We start from the raw sequence: 20,961 nt of genomic DNA on the forward strand, positions 1-20,961 counted from the left end.
AGAATAGATTGCTTCTCCAAGAAACTGTACTTCAGAGGAAAGGAAAAGCTGGTCAGCAAGCAGTAGAAAACACAGGATTTAGAGACCTTTATAGAGAGGAATAATGAGAGTAGGTACAAACGGAGAGGAAAGAGCCCCACGAGAGGAGCCACTCAAGATGCAGGACAAGGGGAATAATCCCTGGGGACCAGAGGAAATATACACATTAGAATGTGAAAGAAGGAGGGGTCACTTTTCTACTGAGACAGGCCAGTGAGGCACATTTGTTTAAATGATGATGTTTTCTGGTGGGGGAAGGAATATACGAAGGCCACTGTTCTCTCAGTCAGGCACAGTGAAGTCTGTCTGCCAGAAGTGAGGCATTTCAGCTGTATCACAGCACGCTTAAAGAATTGTCACTGTACGAAAGCAAGATTCAGAATTCTGTAGATTTTAATTATAAAAAAACAGACTCATGATACCAAAATCATATAGCAATATAATCATGGGTTAAGGAATGATTTTTTATCCTTTGTAGCAGAATCAGAAAACATTTTGGAACAAATTTTAATAATGAAAACTTTGAAATGATACATGTCAAAGAGAAAAAACACACCATAAGCAAAATCTAACAAAAAATAACCCATGATGAGGAAGAATTTCCTAAAATATATGACACATAAAGAATTAATACCCTTAACATATTTTTTTAAAAACTCTTGAAATCAACAAAGAAGGAAAATTGACAAAGGGCATTCATAGGACAATTTTACCCTATTGTAGGAAAATTTTCAAGTATACATGCACCAACTCAGTAAAAAAGCTGTTCCTTCAAGCGGTGTTTTAAAAATAGGAAGAAAAAGGGGTGCCTGGGTGGCTCAGTCGGTTGTGTCCAACTTTTGATTTCAGCTCAGGTCATGGTCTCAGGGTCGTGAGATTGAGCCTCACCTTGGGCTCTGCACTCAGCTGGGGGTCTGCTTCTCTATCTCTCTCCCTCCTTCCCTCTCTCTCTCTCTCCCTCCCCCTGCTCGTGCTCTCTCTCTCTAAATTAGATGAGTAAATTTTTTTAAAAATAGGAAGGAAAAAATTGAATTTCTATAAATATAGAGTTGATTAAATTATGAAACCTTTATATAAGAGAATACCATGTAATATTTATTCATTACATTAAAGAAGTATTTTCATAGACATGGAAAGACGCTTATGATAAATTTTTAAGTAAAAGAAAGGTAATTATAAAATAGTTTGTATATAACATGTGCAGTTGACTGTTGAACAACACAGGGGTTAGGGACGCCAACCCCCAGTCCATGCAGTCAAAAATCCACGTATAACTTTGGACTCCTCCAAACACTTAACAATAACGGCCTACTGTTGACTGGAAGCCTTACTGATAACCTAAATAGTTGATTAACACATATTTTGTACGTTATATGTATTATATACTGTTCTCTTACAATAAAGTAAGCTGGAGAAACAAAAATGTTACTAAGAAGATCATACATAAGAGAAAATACATTTATCGTACTATACTATATCAGTATTGTCAGTTTACAGCATCTGTGTACAAGAGCAATCCTCTGTCTGTACCTCCATCATCACTGTCTTATGTGATATGGAACACTGTTGATTACTAACACTGACATCAAAAATGGAAGGATAGGGGCGCCTCGGTGGCTCAGTCGTTAAGCATCTGCCTTCAGCTCAGGGCGTGATCCCAGCGTTCTGGGATTGAGCCCCACCTCAGGCTCTTCTGCTAGGAGCCTGCTTCTTCCTCTCCCCCTCCCCCTGCTCGTGTCCCCTCTCTCGCTGGCTGTCTCTATCTCTGTCAAATAAATAAATAAAATCTTTTTTAAAAAAATGAAAGGATAATGTGAAAATTCATACTTATTTAAAGGTATAACTATTCATGCATTGATAACGAAGAAGCAGCAGTATGGTTGCTTTATGGTGGCCCAGTGTAATCAGTGTAATTGCTCCCCAGTTTCCTCACCTGTATAGGAATGAATGAATTGTTAAGGCATACAGTGTTGTGTTCTATTTCATGATACTGATTGAAAACATTGTTACATTTAAAAAAAAATAACTTATGTGTGATGAAGGGCTGATAAGCCGTTTTTCTGATTAGGGGCGAGAGAGGCATCCTGTACTATAATGTAATTCTTTGAAAGCAAAGTTAAAAAACAGAAAACTAGGGGCGCCTGGGTGGCACAGCGGTTAAGCGTCTGCCTTCGGCTCAGGGCGTGATCCCGGCGTTATGGGATCGAGCCCCACGTCAGGCTCTTCTGCTGTGAGCCTGCTTCTTCCTCTCCCACTCCCCCTGCTTGTGTTCCCTCTCTCGCTGGCTGTCTCTATCTCTGTCGAATAAATAAATAAAATCTTAAAAAAAAAAAAAAACAGAAAACTAGCGTTATTAATTTTACTACCTATCACTGCCTATGTAAGGGTAGTCTGTCCACTTCCATACAAGTGTTGCATATAGTGTTCTATACAGTGAATACTTAGTAATGAGATGACGATGACACAGAGTTAATTACATTTTCACACACAGACGTGCACACATACACAATAGGTAAGTTCATTGACTGTATGGCATGATTATCTACTATTCATCAAGTCGAAGTGGGTCGTCATAAAGGTCTTCATGCTTGTCATCTTCACGTGGAGTAGGCGGAGGAAGAGGGGGAGGAGCAGCTGGTCTCGCTGTCTTGGGGGGTGGCAGAGGTAGAAGAGGAGGCAGGAGAGGCGGGCACACTCAGTAGAACTTTACAGAAATACGTTGTAATTTTTATCTTTTTTGCTTTCTCACTTCTCTGAAAATGCTTCTATATGGGGGGCGCCTGGGTGGCCCAGTTGGTTGAGCTGCCAACTCTTGGTTTCAACTCAGGTCATGATCTCAGGGTTCTGGGATTGAGACCCGAGTCGGGCTCTGTGCTCAGCGGAGAGTCTGTTCGAGATTCTCTCTCTCTTTCTTCCCTTCCCCCTGCTCTCTCTCAAATAAGTAAATAAATCTTTTAAAAAATGTTTCTATAGGGTACCAATCCTTTTTCCACCATTTGCTTTAGTTTCATTGCCCATATCATAGAAGGGTCCCAGTCATAAAAGAAGTCAAAGCCATTTTGAATGATCAGAATCCTTCTGCTGGACTGTCTACTGTCCAGTGTCAGTTTGTCTTCTGGCACTGCTTCTTCTTACGTCTTTCCTCATTGTCTGACACACCGGTTCAGAGGCACTCCTCTCTATCAAGCTGTCTTCTGTTCATTCCTCTGGTATGGTGTCTGTCAATTCTTGAATTGCTCCAAGATCCGTATCTTGAAACCCTTCATCCTGCCCCCCAACTTTTTTGCCATATCTACCATCTCTTTCATGATTTCCTTGATTGGCTCTGCTATAAACCCTGTGAAGTCATGCACAGCATCTGGATACAGTTTCTTTGGCAAGAATCTACCATTTTGGTCTTGATGGCTCTCATGGCTTCTTCTGTAACAATGATGGCATCTTCAGTGGTGTAATCCTTACATATTTTCATGATGTCCTCTCTGTTGGGGTTCTGTTCCATAGCATTGACAGTCCTTTCCCTAGAGTGATGTGTGTAATGAGCCTTAAAGTTTCATATGCCCCCCCAAACTGGAGGCTAAATTAGAGACATTGTGTTTGGGGACCAGTAGACCATATCAGTGCCTTCAGTGTCGAATTCATGGGGTTTTGGGTGGCTAGGAATATTGTCCAATATCAAAAGAACTTTAAAAGGCAGTCCTTCACTGGCAAGGTACTTCCTGACTTCAGGAGCAAAGCATCAATGGAATCAATCCAGGAAAAAGGTTCTCATTGTTCAGGCCTTTCTGTTGTACAACCAAAACACCGGCAGTTAGTCTTTACCTTTTCCCTTCAAGGCCTTGGGGTTAGCAGCCCTATGGATAAGGGCAGTCCTAATCATAAACCCGACTGCATTTGCACAACACAGTAGAATTAGCCTATCCCTTCTTGCCTTCCTTAAATCCTGGCGCTTGCTTCTCTTCCTCACCAACAAATGTCCTTTGTGGCATTTTTTTCAGAATAAGGCACTTTCATCTGCATTAAAAATCTGTTCAGACAGATATCCTTGCTCCTCGGTGGTTTTATTAATGGCCTCTGGGAACTCCTCAGCTGGCTCTTGGTGGGCAGAACTGCTTCTCCTGTGATATTGACTTTTTTTAAGCCAAACCTCTTTCTAAAATTATCAAACCATCCTTTGCTGGCATTGAATTCTCCAACTCCGGATCCTCCACCTTCCTTTTGCTTTAAGTTGTCACATAATGATTTTGATTTTCTTGAATCATATTAGAGTCTATAAGTGCATCTTTCTTATATCAGTCCTATGCACACATGAAAGCTGCATTTTCAATACAAAATAAAAAGGTATTTTGCAGGGGCACCTGGGTGCCTCAGCCAGTTAAGTGTCTGCCTTCGGCTCATGCACACACACACACTCTCTCTCTCTCTCAGATAAAGAAATAAAATCTTATAAAAAAGTATTTTGCAAAACATGCAGGGTTTTCATGCCTGCTGGTGTAGCTGCAGCAACGACTTCACGAGTTTCCTTTTCTTTTTTTACAATGGTCTTTATGCTGTATTCATTTATCTTGAAAAATGCAGACAACCACAGGTGTCAATCTGTGCTAGGTATCTCAAGAAATTCAAGTTTTTCTGGTAATGTCATGACTTTTCTCTGCTTCTTGGTAGCACTTCCAGCATCACTGGTGACACTTGGCCTGGGTCCCATAGTGTTATTCAAGATTTACAGTATTACACTAAACACAGTGAAAAATATGCAGGAGCTGCGAGAGATCACTTTTTACTGTGATACGCAATTTACTGGAGAGACGAGCTGCTCACATGTATATGTTTCTGTATATTTTATGGTAGTAAATAATAAAAAAGAGACTAGTATCTATTTTATGAATTTGTGACATACCTTTTTCTTAGTTTTCCTTTTTATATCTCTAAGCTAGTTTGCAAGTTTTTTCAAGTTGTCACAAATCTCCAAAAACTTTTCCAACATACTTATTGAAAAAAATCTGGGTCTAAATGGTCATGCGTTTCAAACCTGTGTTATTCAAGGGTCAACAACGTGCCTAAAATATTGAACAATATACATTTAAAAAAATGTCAGTAGTTCCCTCTGAATGGTGGTGGTGTGGTGATTTTTTTTTCTTTCATTTTACTTTGTGTAGTTTTTAATTTTTCTACTGAACATATATTGATATCTACTACTTGGTCATTTCTTTTAAAATGAAAGTAATTCTAGAAATTTTCTTATATAGTCCATTCTTTCTACATTTGCAGAAACCAGGGTTTCAGAGTCACAGGTAGAGTGCCTGAACTAGACCTTGATCTTCTGGCTCCAAGTTCAGAGCTGTTTCTGTTCCACGGTGCTCAGTTAGTTCTGAGTGGATGGCAAGTGCTTACAGGCAGGGGCTCTACTATGCTCGCCTCCTTTCTCCCCAGTACTTAGCCTGGTGTCTGGCCAAGTCGTAAGCCTTCAGGGAATATTTACTGGATTGAATTTCTTGCAGGGCAGGGCCCCGTATTTTTATGAGTCTTATTTTTCACACGTAACATACACACAAGCCCAGTTTCATATTCATTTTCCAGAATCTTAGTATGCAGATTTTTCTTTCTCTTTCCATGTAATTTGCCTTGAAAAAGAAGGCCCTCACTTTGTTATTTTCTACCTGCGTTAGCATGTGGGGCCACATCATGAGGAGACACCTCGGAGAAAGACCGCATTTGAATTCGCTCTGGGGTCTTTCGGTTGGATGGCCTCTCTTCCCTTTCAGCAAATCTCCATCCACTGCCTCAGCTTTTCCGTCCCGTACTGTCAGCGCTTGTCGTGCTCACATGCCACTCCCGTGTCCCCCTTGTCAGAGGTGTGCCCTGGACGTCTCTCCTCCTTTCCCTCTCCTCTGTCCCTTTCCCCCCTCTCATGGGCGGTCTTTGTCATCCTGTGTCCAGGGCTCCTTCCTCTTCTTAGTCCGATTCACTTCCCTTAAAGATATTATCTACACTGCCTACTTCAGCCTGTTCTAGTTACATTTCTCCAGAGGGTTCCCCCTCCGGAGGGTCCTCTGCCTTCTCTGTTTATTTTCAGATTGCAGGCTCCACCTGATAAGTGTCACTTGTCCTACATCCTCTGCACGTGCAGGGTCCAGCTCGCTCACTTCCAGCTGTTCTTCTCTCCCTTCCCTTTTCTGTTTTTCTTCTTTGTTTTTGTGACCACTTTTACAAACGCCTCCTCCCACTCTGTTTTGCCTTGTTATTCCTCTAAGATCCTCTTACCCTCCTCACGGCCCCTTGCAGATGTTTGTAGGGTCTCTCAGGCACTTGTGCCCAGCATCCGTTTGAACCTTTTCTACTTTCTTTCACATTTTTCTTGGGCCCTAACTTGGGACAAGTTTTGTGGGCAGTCCATGTATGCACACAGGGGCAGAAGTGAATGTGACACCCTTTTGTGGCCCCTCGTGCCATGGCACCTTGGCACCCCGCATCTGTGCCATTTTACACTCTGCTTTAGGAGCTCTCGTGAGCCTCACTTGAAACGTTTTTGGACGTTTTGCATGCACTCCCCGCTTATCTGTGGTAGCTCTCTTCAACAAAGTTCAAGTCAGGAAACACAGACTGACAGAGGATTTCCCCCCCTCATGCGTAAATGTCGCTCATCAAAAAAGATATCAAAAAAGATAGCGTAACTATTTATTTAAGATCGAGCCTGTCCCTGAAAACACAGATGTTGCCCGCGCCTCCTGTGCTACCAGGGAAGGACCTCAGGAAGTGGTTAGTTAGCCTGCCCTCTCTTGGCCCGATGCTCCAGCTTTTACTTGTCTCAGGAGTGGTCAGTGGCACTGACCGCCACCCTAACCAGACTCTTAAACTGCCTTCGTTTTCTCGGAGCCATCAAGCGTGAAGCCCTTGCTGTTCAGAGGAAGGACAGCAACATTTTTGTCTAAGTCTAGATACTGACCGCTGGTGTGTGAATAATGGCATTAAAGAGCGTCAGCTTCAACACCACCAGCTAGTTTTTGTGTACTTCCTACAGGGTCTCTAAGAACCTCCTTGTTTCATCCACATATTGGTTCTTGATTTTTCTTAATGGTATAATTTGCTTTATTTTAGAGGGGCATTCAGATGCATAATCAACCATCACTATCACATGCCATTTTTTGGATTTATTCAAAAAAATATAATAGTAAAAATAGACACAGCCATTGACCAGATGGAAGAATGTTATTTAATAAGATGGTCTGTATCTTTTCCATTTACTAACCTTGGATCATCATCCGTGACAGTTTTTTTCCCCAGTGAGTGAACTTTACGAACTCCGATTGCCTGCTCTTAATTTCCGGAAGTTGCCCCAGGTTTGGAGTGCTTGGTATCTGTATTTGAGAAGTGTATTTCTTTTTCACTTGTCAGTGCCAGAGCAGGCCGTATGCATCTGCTGATGCATCCGCTCGGAGATGTTAATAGTGTGATCAAGAAGCAAAGGTGATTTGTACTTTGGTCTTACTCGGGTGTGTGTGTGTGTGTGTGTGTGTGTCGCATGGCGTGTTTATTACCCATGCCATTGTAGGAGCACACCGAAGTTTGGTTGTGGGCAAAAGACATTGTTTAAGTTCATTGAGCACATTTTGTTTACTTTTCTCCTAGTAAAGAGTTGGCGAAGAATGAGGAGACGACCAAATACACAGAAATGAAATGACAGATTAAACCAAAAGGAGTTTCTCTTCAGAGTCAAGAATTTTCAGATACTAAGGAAGAAAGGAAGGATCCACAACTTCTTGTCCTCATGAAAGAATCTAGAAAAATCAGAAGTGAGGTATAAGTAAAAAAATAAATGTGGCCTTTTGACCTTCATTGTTACAAACCATTGTGATTGTAGTTGATCAAAGTATTGGTACTTGTATATATTAGTAATTACATCAGAATTACATGACCACTGTTGGAAAACCCATAAAGAACAAAACATAATTGCTATTCAACCAACATGAAGGAAAAGTGTTTACACTGTTAGGATGTCCATTAAGCAATCATTTAATATTATTATACCTGTAAGTGGTTGTGGGTGTGATGTTATGTTTAGAATATGAAGGTATGCTTTTGAAATTTAGCTTTGCTTAAGAGATAAGCAGCTTCAGAATATTGTGTATTCTAAATGGTCCCAGTGAGAAAGACATTAAAAGGGAGCAAATTTGTTTGTTTTGAATGGATCATACATGTAACTTGATACATAAAAACTAAACTGGCCTTTGGCTAGATTGGCAGCAGTGTGTCAAATTTCTTTACTTTTTAAAAAAAGCATTTCATATTTAAGCATATAAGTCATTTGTAGACTTACATTGTTGAATATTTATTTTAGTCTTAACATTTGTTCTTAAATTATTACATTGCATTATTTATTGCTTGAGTTCCATAATTAATGGTGTTATTACTATGTGACTATATATTTTAAAGTGTTACAATAGGAAAGGTCTTTTTTTTTCTTGACTCCTTTCTCAACAATGTGATTATAAGTCTGTCAATAAAATATTTAACCCCACAAATGTGGTCAAAACTAATATAGTATCAGAAAACTTACTACCAAATTAGACAATTGAATCAATTAAAATAAGAAGTGAGAAAAAGTGTTGGGCATTGAGGTGTAAATTTTGCCCAGATGTATACCCGGTGTGAAATATCTTCTAGTAAAAATATGTTTGGCTCCTATCCCTGCACATGTTGTAGAGGAATGAACATTGGTAAACATGCCCCTGGTGTGTAGAACTTAAAGGGGGAGCATATGTGAAAGTGGTGAGTGGCACCCATGTTGGCAGAAGCCCTCAGTGATCAGCCCCGAAATCTGCTCCGGTGGCACCGAGCTCCCGTAGTCCTGGACCCACATGGCTGTCCTCCAGGTACAGCTGGGCCCAGGCAGCTGGAGTCACCCTTGAGCCAATTTATTTTGTCTGTCTTGTGAATGCACTTGGTAATTACAAAATAAAATATGCATCTGTCTGCAGTTTCAGCTCATAGTTTTGAAATATGTATTGATTCTCAGATTTAGGTGTTAATCACAAAGGATTTCAACAAGTTGCAGAAAGATTTTAAAACAAGACAGGGCGCCTGGGTGGCTCAGTCAGTTAGGCATCTGCCTTCACCTCAGGTCATGATCCTGGAGTCCCAGGATTGAGTCCTGCATCAGGCTCCCTGCTCAGTGCGGAGTCTGCTTCTCCCTCTGGCCCTCACCCCACTCTTGTGCTCTCTCTCTCTCACGCTCTCTCTCAAATAAATAAATGAAATCTTTTTTAAAATAAAAATAAAACAAGACGAATGTGGGGCACCTGGGTGATTCAGTCAGATAAGCCTCCGACTCTTGATTTCAGCTCAGGTCATGATCCTCAGGGTCACAAGATTGAGCCCCACGTCAGGCTCCCTGCGCAGCAAGAAGCCTGCTGGAGATTCTCTCTCTCTCCCTCTCTCTGTGTCCCTCCCCCCACTTGTGTGCTCTCATGCTCTCTCTCTCTAAAATAACTAAATAATTCTAAAAAAATTAAACCAAGACAAATGAAATATGGCAGGGGAGTTAAATATTTGCTGAGATCTCAATGTTCACATGAAAAATAAAGGGTTATTTTTGTATTGCTGAAGACAAAAATAAGAATTGAGGCAAAACCAGGAAAAGCTGGTGTTACCCAAAACCCAGTCCTTTTCTCTTTTGTCCTGTTGACAAAGAAGATTCCAGAAAAGATTCATGAATAGATTAATAAAATGTCTTTATCATACTCTCAGACATGAGATGAGGCAGAGGACATCCTAAAAGTGCCCTCCAAGTAGAAGTCCAAATTATAGTCAAGTTAGAGGAATCAGACATGAGAATCTATTTGAAGAGTCTGATAGTGCACATTTTTTTTTTTTTTAAAGATTTTATTTATTTATTTGACAGAGATAGAGACAGCCAGTGAGAGAGGGAACACAAGCAGGGGGAGTGGGAGAAGAAGAAGCAGGCTCATAGCAGAGGAGCCTGATGTGGGGCTCGATCCCATAATGCCAGGATCACGCCCTGAGCCGAAGGCAGGCGCTTAACCGCTGTGCCACCCAGGCGCCCCTGATAGTGCACATTTTCTTAGTAACAAATTAGTTTTCTGTATCTTCATTCTAAAATTATTAAATTTTATCCCATTTTATAAAGTCTCTGTTCTCCAAACAAGTAACAATTTTTGACACTTTTTCTAGATCTAAATATATTTAAACCATTCTTAGAAATTTATTTCCCAATTGATTCTACTCTATCTTGAACATTAAAGTTTCTTCAGTATCAAAACTATACCATGAATAAGATTTGCAAAGCTAGAACAAAAATCAAGTTTGTTGTTTTTAAAGATTTTTTATTTATTTATTTGGGAGAGAGAGAGAGAGAGCACAAACACTGGGGAGCAGCAGAGGCAGAGGGAGAAGCAAGACTCCCTGCTGAGCAGGGAGCCTGACTCAGGGCTGGATCCCAGGATCCTGGGGATCATGACCTGAGCCAAAGGCAGATGCTGAACCAAATAAGCTACCCAGGTGCCCCAAAAATCAAGTTTAAAGATTTAAGACATGAAACATTTTACACCATGATATAAATTTATGTTTAAAATGCACATTTTAAGTGAAATCAATGTTTTTAAATGGCTAATACTTGTTACTTTTAAAACCTTGCATAAGGTTTCCTTCTAGAAAAGCAAATACTTGACCTTAATTTTATTTTTAAGTTATAGTAAAGTTTTATTTTAAAAAGACATTTTCTCTTTAGGAAGTTCAGCAAGAGTGTATCTGGGAAATAACTTACCATTTCATAGCTTCATATGACATGTCACTTTAATTGTGTATTTCACTCCAACATAATATTTTAGTATTTTTTTTAATTTATTTACTTACTTTGGAGAGGGAGAGATAGAGCATGCACACAAGCGGGGGGAGGGGCAGAGGAAGAGAGAGAATCCTAAGCAGGCTCCACACCCAGCATAGAGCTGTGGGGCTGGATCTCACAACCCTGAGATCATGACCTGAGCTGAAATCAAGAGTTGGATACTTCACCTACTGAGCCACCCAGGCGCCCCTTAACTCACAAATATTTTTGAGAGTTAGAAAGTTCTGGAACCTATAAAATTCAAGACCTTACACTTTTTTAAGAAGATTTTATTTTGAAGTAATCATACCCAACAGGGAGCTTGAACTCACAACCCAAAGATCAAGAGTCACATGCTCTACCAACTGAACCAGCCAGGGGCCCCAATACCTTACACTTTTATTTATACATATTTAAATAATTTACATCTGAGTGCCATATCTGTTAAGTAAATTATGAGAACACTTTTCAACAATCCAACTTTTTAAAGCTATATATTTGTTGATTTCTGCTTCATTGAACTTAATACAGAAAATATTCCCCAAATCTTCACTTTATGTATATGGTCTCATTTACTCTTCACATCAGACCTATGAAGTAGTTAGAATCTTCCCTTCCCTACAAATAGGGGAACCAAGATTTTGAAGGTAAAGTAATTTGTCCTAGTGCACACGACCAGTAAACATCAGCGCTTAGTTGTAAATGGAGGTTGTCAGACTCCACTGGGAGGTCTCTGAAGTGCTGGATCTCAGTTGCTGTATAGAGGAAGCCAGTAAATGCTTATTGTTGGAGACTCGAGCACACGCTAGAATAAAGAAGCAATTTAGATGTATCTACAACCACACTCGGACTAGAAAGATCTAATATGTCTTTAATACAACAGGCACCTAAATAAAATGAAATCTGAGTTAAAAAAATTTTTAAGCTCATAACTTGTTTGTCCCATAATTATTTTGGTAAATCTTTACTCCAAAGTCTAATTCTTACGTTTTCTTAAGAAATAGATTCTGTGGAATCAAAGTAATACATGTACAGTAACGTACTATTCAAGAAACAGAAAGGCGCCATTCCAGTCATATAAAAGATAATAAAAACATCAAGAGTCACGTCAATCAAAAGGCTCTGTTGACTGGCAAACTCAAGCTATGGATGGACCCGATTATCTGCAGGAGAATTGATGTCAGCATCATTTAGGGTTAACAATGGACCAACTAAGCAGGAGCAGACAGCTACTCTCTGTAGAGACCCAGAAAGCAAACTTGGTAATGAGGCACCTCATTCATCATATCCTTCTGCTCTAATTATTAGAGTGAATAGGAAATACTTTAAGTTAAGGCGGGAACTGGATAACATAAAAACATTTGTTTTGTAAACACAAAGAATGCTTTTTTTCTAATGATCCTCTTCAAATCTACATCAGGCATATGTTCTCAGCACACTGTTTTCTAAAGTTGTTCTTCTAACACCTCAAATTCATTCTGATTATGGATGGGTCATTTTTATTATCTCAAAAAGGAGAGTAGGACTGCTAAGAGTCTACAATTTTAATTTCTCCTCTCAACCTAAAAAGGGTGGGGGGAGGGGCACAAGTACGTATTTAGCCAAAGTACTTGTCCCACCTCTGTCAGTTACATCAAGATGGCCCGAATATATGTACTGCAGTGCCATTTCTAAAAGTCCTGAACAATCTAATTTTACCTATTCTAGTTCATTTTTTCTTAATTCATCACTTGATCCTTATCAAGAATTGTGAAAGAATATGGTCAAAGAAAATGTAGGAATGGTTTGTACAACCTCTACGTAAGTAAACTCATCTATTGGCAGTCACTTAAAATTGCCTGGAACGGAAATTATTTGCTTAATGAAGATAAAGAAAAAATAAAGTCCAGAAGAAGGAAAGAGCAAGAAGGTGAGGAAAATAACTGTTGTCAAGACAAAAATTAACTGAAGCTTGAGAAAAGCAGTCATGAGACCAAAGGAAGATTCCCTGGAGAAAAGCGTGGTAGCTTCAGTTCGTTTTTTTCAGTATTTTCAACCGACAATCAGTAGTTAATTTTATTTTCTATTGAATTTTTTCACAGGGCCATTTTATATAAATGTTCCACGTAATTTTTTCTGAGCCAGGGCTCTTCAATTTAAAGTAATTGGAAGATGGTTAGGCACGGTAATGTTGTTGACCATCCCTGCCTGTGCTGCTGAAGTTAATGTGCAGAAGCATCCGCAGATGCTACTTTTAGCAACTAAATATTTCCATGGTGGTAAAGAAATGTCAGTAAAATCTATGTACTTTAAGAACATCATATTCTTATTATACTTATCATGTGTGCAGGCCGAGTACATAATAAGCTAGTCTATAGCAGCTGTAAATTTCTGAGGATTTATCTAACCACAAATACATTGAAATGGGGAAATAGGGCTATATTAAACCATGCAAGATGCTGCTGGAGCTTTGCCATTTCTGCAACATCCTGTAATTAATTTATCATGACAGGTCTGGCAAACTGAAACATCCAATACACTTGCGACAGACTGTTATACCATAGTTGCTGGAGATCCTGCAGTCACATAAAGCAAAGGTAGATTTTTCTTTCAAACGTGAATATAGTACTATTGTATTTAGAATGCCCTATAGCCAAGGACAGACTTGTTGTCACTTTTGAATTTCAAAAAAGAAGAACGTGTAGACTATAGAACAGATCCTGGGCTGAGATAAGGAGTGTAGTCTGTTCTTTGTATTTTAGTCTGGTCTTTTCCTGAAGAGGGACGGCCCTGGGTAAGAGACTGATACAGTCCCCTCGACCCTTCCCATGGATGCGTGCCTGCTGCTAGATATGATGGGTTTCTCTCCTAGGAGGCTTGTCGTGGTAGTCTCTTGGACACATCCTGTTCTGAAAAGAAGACTCACAAGACCACCTCTTCCATCTGCGTGTTCTCCTCTTCTGAGTCACGATCCTGCCGTTTTGTAAACTTAGAGCACTGATAAATTCAGAATTTATCCCTGCTCCAACCCCTTCCAATCCAGAGAAAGAAAAGAATGTAATAACGGGGTGGGTTTTTTTTACCAGAATAGATTTTTTTATAAAACAGTGAGAGCCGGGGTACCTGGCTGGGTCAGTCTCTGTAGAACATGTGACTCTTGATCTCAGGGTTGTGAGTTCGAGCCCCACGTTGGGTGTAGAGTTTACTTTAAAAAATAATGAACTCTGAAGGGAAAAAAAAAACCACAGTGAGTTCTTTGTCAGTTTGTATCAGTGTGAAAGAAGGATTCCCTCTCTACTTGATACAGGTGTTACCGTGATTGATGCTAAGGGTGAATCTTAGTAAATAAGGCTTCTTCTTGCTTGAGGACTAGAGAGATACCACCCCTAAAACATGAAATCTACATTGTATCAGTGTCTACAGACTTGCCCGTGTCCTTTGGAAGGTCAGAGTTCCTCAGACAACAAACAAGAGGACCCAAGAGGTCTTCCTCGAATCTGGAAGTCTCAGTGAGAGGGGATAGGTCCCGGATGGTAGAGGGTAAGACGGTGTTGCTCAACAGAAGCAGGTAAGAAGCCAGGCAAAGATAGTGGTTCCAACCCAGCCACCAAAGGCTAACTGTAAACACTTCATGCTCTTTGTATTTTCTCTAGCGATTGCCTTTCTCTTGATCCTTACAATCGAAAATGGATCCTATCTCAGAGGACCTGAGAAGCTTGTGCTTCAGCCTAAGTTTAAAAACAAACGAACTAACTAAAACAAAACAAAACAAACAAACAAATAAAAAACCAGCATTCCCCACTGAATAACCCAAGGGAAAGTGAACAAGAGAGAATGAAGGAAAGCATTTGTACCCTTCCATCCCCACCCCCACCCCCCACTGCCTGAAAAGATCCCTTCAGAGCTCTTCTGTGTAAAACTTTGGAAATGGGATGGAGAGTATGTATGTGTCCAAAAAATAAAACAAAGACCCTTCTCTTACACACCCCTGCTAGGTAACTTGTCCAGCATCACAGAATCCACGGGCAGGACTCTGCCTGCTGCTGATTCCCCTGCTCCTACTGCTGTTTACTTGGTAACATTCTTAATTCGCTTAAAGGCTGCATTACTGGGGTGCCTGGCTGGCTCAGTCCGTAGACACGTGACTATTGATCTCAGGTCATGAGTTTGAGCCCCACATTTGCTGCGGAGCCTACTTAAAAAAAAATTTTTTTTGAAGTTGCATTACTAAATCCTAATTCTGAAAATGCTCTAAATCTTCTCAACCTCATACACAGCTGAAAGTAAATCATCCCATGTACAGTATGGTCTACATTCAGAATAATCCCCTTTAAAACTACGTTATTACAGGTGATGAAATTGAATGAGTAAGGATTGGAAGAAGGTACGAGTCTGGAGAATTGACATTTTTATGCATGCATGTAAAGAGGTTTTTTTATTTCTGTGTTTTTACCATCTTGACAGCTGGATACAGAGAGGAATAATTCTATCTACATGCATCAAAAGCCGGAGTTATTAACTACTTCACTAAATATATTTTTATAATTCAGGATCATCAATAGCTTTAACACTTTTAGTGTTTCTTAAAGCTGTGTGTGTGCGTGCCCGTGCACACATTCACTTCTTGCACAGCACATGACCGAGTGCCTGGTTGTCAAGCACTGGACAAGAGCTGGGTGGACAGTTGAACCATCGACTCCTCACCTTGAAAATGTCACGTGTTTTATTACCATTGTCACCCCACCGTGGCTTTCAGAGGACCTCCCAAAACATTACCAAAGTTGAGCCTCATAACAACCTTCATTACACAGAGAAGGCATGATTCTTCCATTTTTCAAACCAATCACCGGGAGGTTAAATGATTTGCCCAGCAACCTTTGATCTGGGTCTCCTCCTCCCAGCGTTGTGTTTTGCCAACCAGGAAAACTCCTCCCGAACATCTGAAAAATGTGGAAATAAATTATGTGGTAAGCCAGCAAATGTTTACTATAAAGAGGCAACTATAACTATAAATTAATAAGACTAATTTACATGTGTCTTTTGGAATCAAGTGATGATCTTCTGTAGTCGGCTAGCAGGTGTTTGTGTTTTTGCTGCCATTTTACATGTGAGAATTTAAAACATGAAGTTAGCCCAAAAAGAGCATGTAAAATATTTTTAATTATGTTTTATAGTCGAAAGAGGCAGAAAGTGTACAGCAAATGCCAGAGTGCCTTTTCCAAAACCTTTTCGTGAACCAAATAAAGCAAAATCATTTCATGCATTGTATATTTAAGGCAAATGATTATTGTTCATATAAATTACACTTTCTATTTTTTTTTAAGATTGTATTTATTTATTTACTTATTTATTTATTTGACAGAGGGAAAGACAGCGAGAGAGGGAACACAAGCAGGGGGAGTGTGAGAGGGAGAAGCAGGCTCTCCACGGAGCAGGGAGCCCGATGTGGGGCTCGATCCCAGGACCCTGGGATCATGACCCGAGCCGAAGGCAGACACTTAAGCAACTGAGCCGCCCAGGCGCCCCATAAATTATACTTTCTCTTAAAGCAATAATTTCCCCATTTGACCTAAAACTTCATTAGATCAACTGAGCAACTTGGAGGTACCACAGAATATTTCATAAAATGCAAACCTGGCCTCTCACACCCTGCTTGAAACCACTGGCGTCCCCATCCACCGCACTAAATCCATTCAGCTTTTCCCGTTTGCTTAGAATAATGACTGTAAATCAAGTCCTGTACTCTGATCACAGGAAACTCTCAAATGAAATTCAGTCACCTCAGAAGTGACAGCAAAAGTAAGAAATTGGGTTGGGGCGCCTGGGTGGCTCAGTCAGTTAAGCAGTCAACTCTCGGTTTCTTTCAGCTCAGGTCATGATCTCAGGGTGGTGAGATGGAGCCCTGAGTCGGGCTCCGAGCTCAGTGGGGAGTCTGCTGGAGACTCTCTCCCCCTCTCCCTCTGCCCCTCACCCCTGCAAATGTGTGCGCTCTCTCTCTCTCTCTCTCTAATAATAAATAAAATCTTGAAAAGAAAAAAAAAAGTAAGACACTCGTTTGCTATCTGGAAATGCAAGCAGCTAAGCACAGCACAGACCTCCATGACCTGTCCTCTGCTGCTTCTCCATTTTGTGAGCCATGTGTAGGTCCTCTCACATTACAGCAAGACCACAGGACTTCCCTCCGAGCACCACTGCTGCTTCAAAGCCCTTGGGTTGTAATCTTGTCTTGAAAACACTCTTCTCCAACCATGCCTTTGCCGAATATTGCCATTCAGGTTTCATCTCAAATGTCATATGCACCAAGATTGCTTTTCTCATTACGAACGATGGGTTAGTGACCTCCTCACTGTGTTCTCATAGTGTCCTAAAAATAATGTCTATCAAAACACTTAGCACCTGACATTGAAACTGAGTCTATTGATCAATGTAGTATTTAATATTAACTAGCATATTATATATTGATCAATGTATTATCTCCTATTTCTTGTGTGACTGAGATAATTCTTATAAATCTGTGTTTGTGTTCAATATCACAGGATGTTCCCAAGTGGAATATAATCTTTGTAAAAATATTAAATAGCAATCAGGGATAGGGAATTTATGGAAGGAAGCTAAGAAAATGTCATTAGTCTTTCTATAGCACCTTTCCATGGTCATAGCAGTCTTTTGTCTTTTTTTTCATTCTCTCTTCCCTGTCTCACACTCTCCCCTTTTCTTTTTTCTGGCTCCCTTTTGTCTTCTTCCCTGCCTCACATCAGCCAGTGGCATTCACTGAATTCAACATTAAACATTAAAACCATGCCTGATCACCATCTAATGTGCTCCCAAAGCCAGGGAAGCCAAGATAGAGGACGGACCCATCCAGGCAGTGACTTCTACTCAAGCCCCCAGGTGCATTCCGAGCAACACTTTATTTACATAAAGACACAATCTTAAAATGTAGGTGGAGACTTCCTTTTATGTCTTTAAACCTTTGTTATTGAGGCAAATCATCCAGAAGATTAAATCTGATTTGCATAATATTTTGTATTCCCATTCATCTGAGGGTAAAAACCTTTCAAAAGGTTTCAAAAATTTGTATGTATCTGAACCCCGTTGCCTGTGAATCTGATATCTCGACCACTTTTTCTTAAAACTTCAGTAGTTTTCTGAGAGCAATGATTCCTAGATTCATAAACCAAAGTCCCTATGATCGTTGCTAAGTCTGAGTAACTTCCCTTAAGGACTCACAGCTTCGTGTTATCTATTTTCATGCCTGTAAGTGAATCCAGTCATTTTCATCACCCATATTTTTATCATCTAAAAAAATCCTAAACGCTTCAAACAACTCTTTGTTCAACAAGCAAACCCAGTATCCAGCCCAGCCGTGTTTACCTAAAAAGTCTCAGGAGCTGCCTGGACACCCTGAGGCAGAGAAGTGCAGGAGTCACACAGAGACTTGGCTGACTGGAAGGGGGTGGGGGGGCGGCCACATCTCTTGGCACGGGTCCAGCTAAAGCAGGTCTGCTTATGGTCATGACACTGTGCACTCGGATTTCTGTGTGACTGATATGCAAGATGGTGCTGAACACCTTTAACTTTCCCTCTTGATGTGCTTTCAACGTTTGATCTTCTCATTCTCCTTAGGATTAGTGTAAGTACTCCTGAGGGCAAACAAGAGTTTGGTCAGCTTCTGGAGAATGTGGGCCATGGTGGATAACCTCGCTATGACACTCACTCTGTCTACACAGCCAGGGAAATACGATTTTGACATTTATCCTATTAAATAAGTTACTCTTCAAAGAGCACTACTGGCTGGTTTCACTCAAAAATTTATGGAACCATTTGAGTAGGCTGGACCCATTAAATTCACAAAATAATTGCCATTATTCCCATTCACTTTGTCCTACGCATAGTCATAATTTAGCAGGAAAAGGAAAAGTATTTATTACTATAATTATTCATGATTATAGGCTAATTTTAATAATACTCTTCACCGAGCACAGGCTAGGCATGAGGCTCCTTGTATGCCTTATTTCATTTAATTTTCAGGACGCCTGGGTGGCTCAATTGGTTAAGCATCTGCCTTCGGTTCAGGTCATGATCCCACGGTCCTGGGATGGAGCCCCATATTGGGCTTCTTGCTCAGCGGAGAGCTTGCTTCTCCCTCTGCCTCTGCCTGGCTCTCCCCTGCTTGTGCTCTCCCTCTTTCTGACAAATAAATAAAATCTTTGTAATTTTACAAAATAAAATTAGATATTATTATTATTACTCCCATTTAAAACAAAACAAAAACCCCAAAGCTCGGAAAGGTAATGCTCTGTATCTCCGATCACACAGCTTATAAACTAGGGTATGAGGATAATTAGATCAAAAAGTTAAACATTTAATATTTTCCAAATGTCTAAAGCCTTTTGCAGAACAATCTTCAACAAAATAGGTGGATCAAAAAGGAATCTCGATGTTGCGTATTGCCCAGGAAATAGTCACATCAAACTTTAGCATTTAAGTAAATGTATTTCCAAATTTCATATGCTACAGAGACATTATCCTAGTCCAAAAGGAACGGCTAATGAAAGACCACACCACCAACACATCTCACACCCTCGTGGGAATTGTGCCTGTTGGTGTCGCTTTGGGGGTGAGAGAAGAGGTTTGTGTATGATATTCCTTCTCGGTGCATCCTCTCCAGTCTTCATTCACTACCCCGGGGAGGCACGGCTGGCCCATTCTGTTCTCACGGCCTGTGGGACATCTCTGCCATGTGGCCATCTCATCGAAAGTGGTGAATTTGCTCTCTGAGTGCAGCGTGAACTATCTTTTCATCACTGATTCTGAGGATTTACCTCGGTGCCTGGCGCGTAGTAGGCACATGCAGTAGCGAGCAAGGCAGATCACAGGTCCGAAGGCTTATCTTCTGTACATCGATAATTTGAGGATGAATTGTATGTAGGGGTATTACCATATCGTGGAAAATACGCAGCAGTATCATACCATTACAAATTCCTGTGTATTTTTCTATTTCCTCTAGTAAATGTATTTCTTCTCCCCTCTCTTCCCCATCCACCCCCCTGCCTTCCAGGACTCAGCTCCTAGCACTGGCTTTTAAACTCTTACATTTTCTTTATTTACAGTCAAAATTGTTTGCAATACTCCACACCTTCTGGCTTCCAGCTGGTACTTGTATTCAGGGTCAAACAAAAGCAAGACAAACACATATTGCATCTGTACCTTGAAAAGCCTCAACTCCAGGTGGTTGAAAGGACTCCCTGGGGCACCTGAAATTCAGGTGGGGCCTTTGCAGTGTTTTAAGTCCAGCCCGCCCGTAATTCCCCTTTCCTCTTTGCTGCGGGGCAGCGAAGAGCTGGGTGTGCAGAGCTGATCGCTGGTGGGCAGCCGTGAGGGGCGGGCTGGTTTTTCCAAGTTCGTTCAGCCTTAGCTTCACTGAGATCACAGCCAGAGGACGTCACGGGTCTACCACTGTTTCCCAAAGAGGACTTTCCTCCTGGACTGATGGGGAAATCCCACTTCGTATGGTTTTTCTCCTGAACTACTGCACTGTGGACAGTCCGTGGAGCCAGCCCTTTGGGAACCAACGCACTCAGGCATTCTAGGTCAGGTTGGGGTGCGTGCTCAGGGGGTTCGGACGCTCCCTGTCACTGCTCAGGGTTACCTTGTAGCACCCATGTATGTCAAGGCATGTCAACACTTCCATTACAAGCTCTCTTGTCACTGATTCATAACACCAGCACAAATAATCACCTGGCCTTCATCCTGGCAGGAGGAAAAAGATGCAGATAGCATGGTTAACAAGAAGGTAATGTGCGTGAGTCGTTAGGTATTAGCTAAGTATTTTCTGAGTGGGAGAACCAGATACACTGTGGCAACACTTTCTCCGGCCCCGCAGCTTTAAAACGTTCCTAACTGGAAAATGGATGTGAATCCGAGAGGAGGGAGGGTAGGTGAAGCGGGCTTAAAAAAGAAAGATGTCTTCTCTTGGTGTTTTGCTTGAGTTCCTTTCTGCCAAGAAATGAAGAAAGCTCCATAACACCTTACACAACACTTCCCGTTTTCTTAATTCTTCTAAAATTCTTTTATTTAAAGTTCAGTTTTTAAAATTGGCAAAT

At 40.8% G+C, this 20,961-nt stretch overlaps 1 protein-coding gene across 8 annotated transcripts in view; it reads left to right on the forward strand.

Annotated features, from left to right (window-relative positions):
- The window catches only part of AHI1 (Abelson helper integration site 1), a 209,154-nt gene extending 200,599 nt beyond the window's left edge, over positions 1–8,555 (forward strand). For all 8 annotated transcript variants that reach the window (XM_026504854.4, XM_044386364.3, XM_026504863.4 and 5 more), the window contains one exon: positions 7,663–8,555. In XM_026504854.4, the coding sequence (XP_026360639.2) occupies positions 7,663–7,665 (3 nt within the window). In that variant the 3' untranslated portion in view covers positions 7,666–8,555. The remainder of the gene's footprint in view (positions 1–7,662) is intronic.
- The last annotated feature ends 12,406 nt before the right edge of the window (positions 8,556–20,961 follow it).

Source organism: Ursus arctos, unplaced genomic scaffold (assembly GCF_023065955.2).
Source record: "Ursus arctos isolate Adak ecotype North America unplaced genomic scaffold, UrsArc2.0 scaffold_13, whole genome shotgun sequence".
In the NCBI taxonomy this organism is placed as follows: Eukaryota; Metazoa; Chordata; class Mammalia; order Carnivora; family Ursidae; genus Ursus; species Ursus arctos.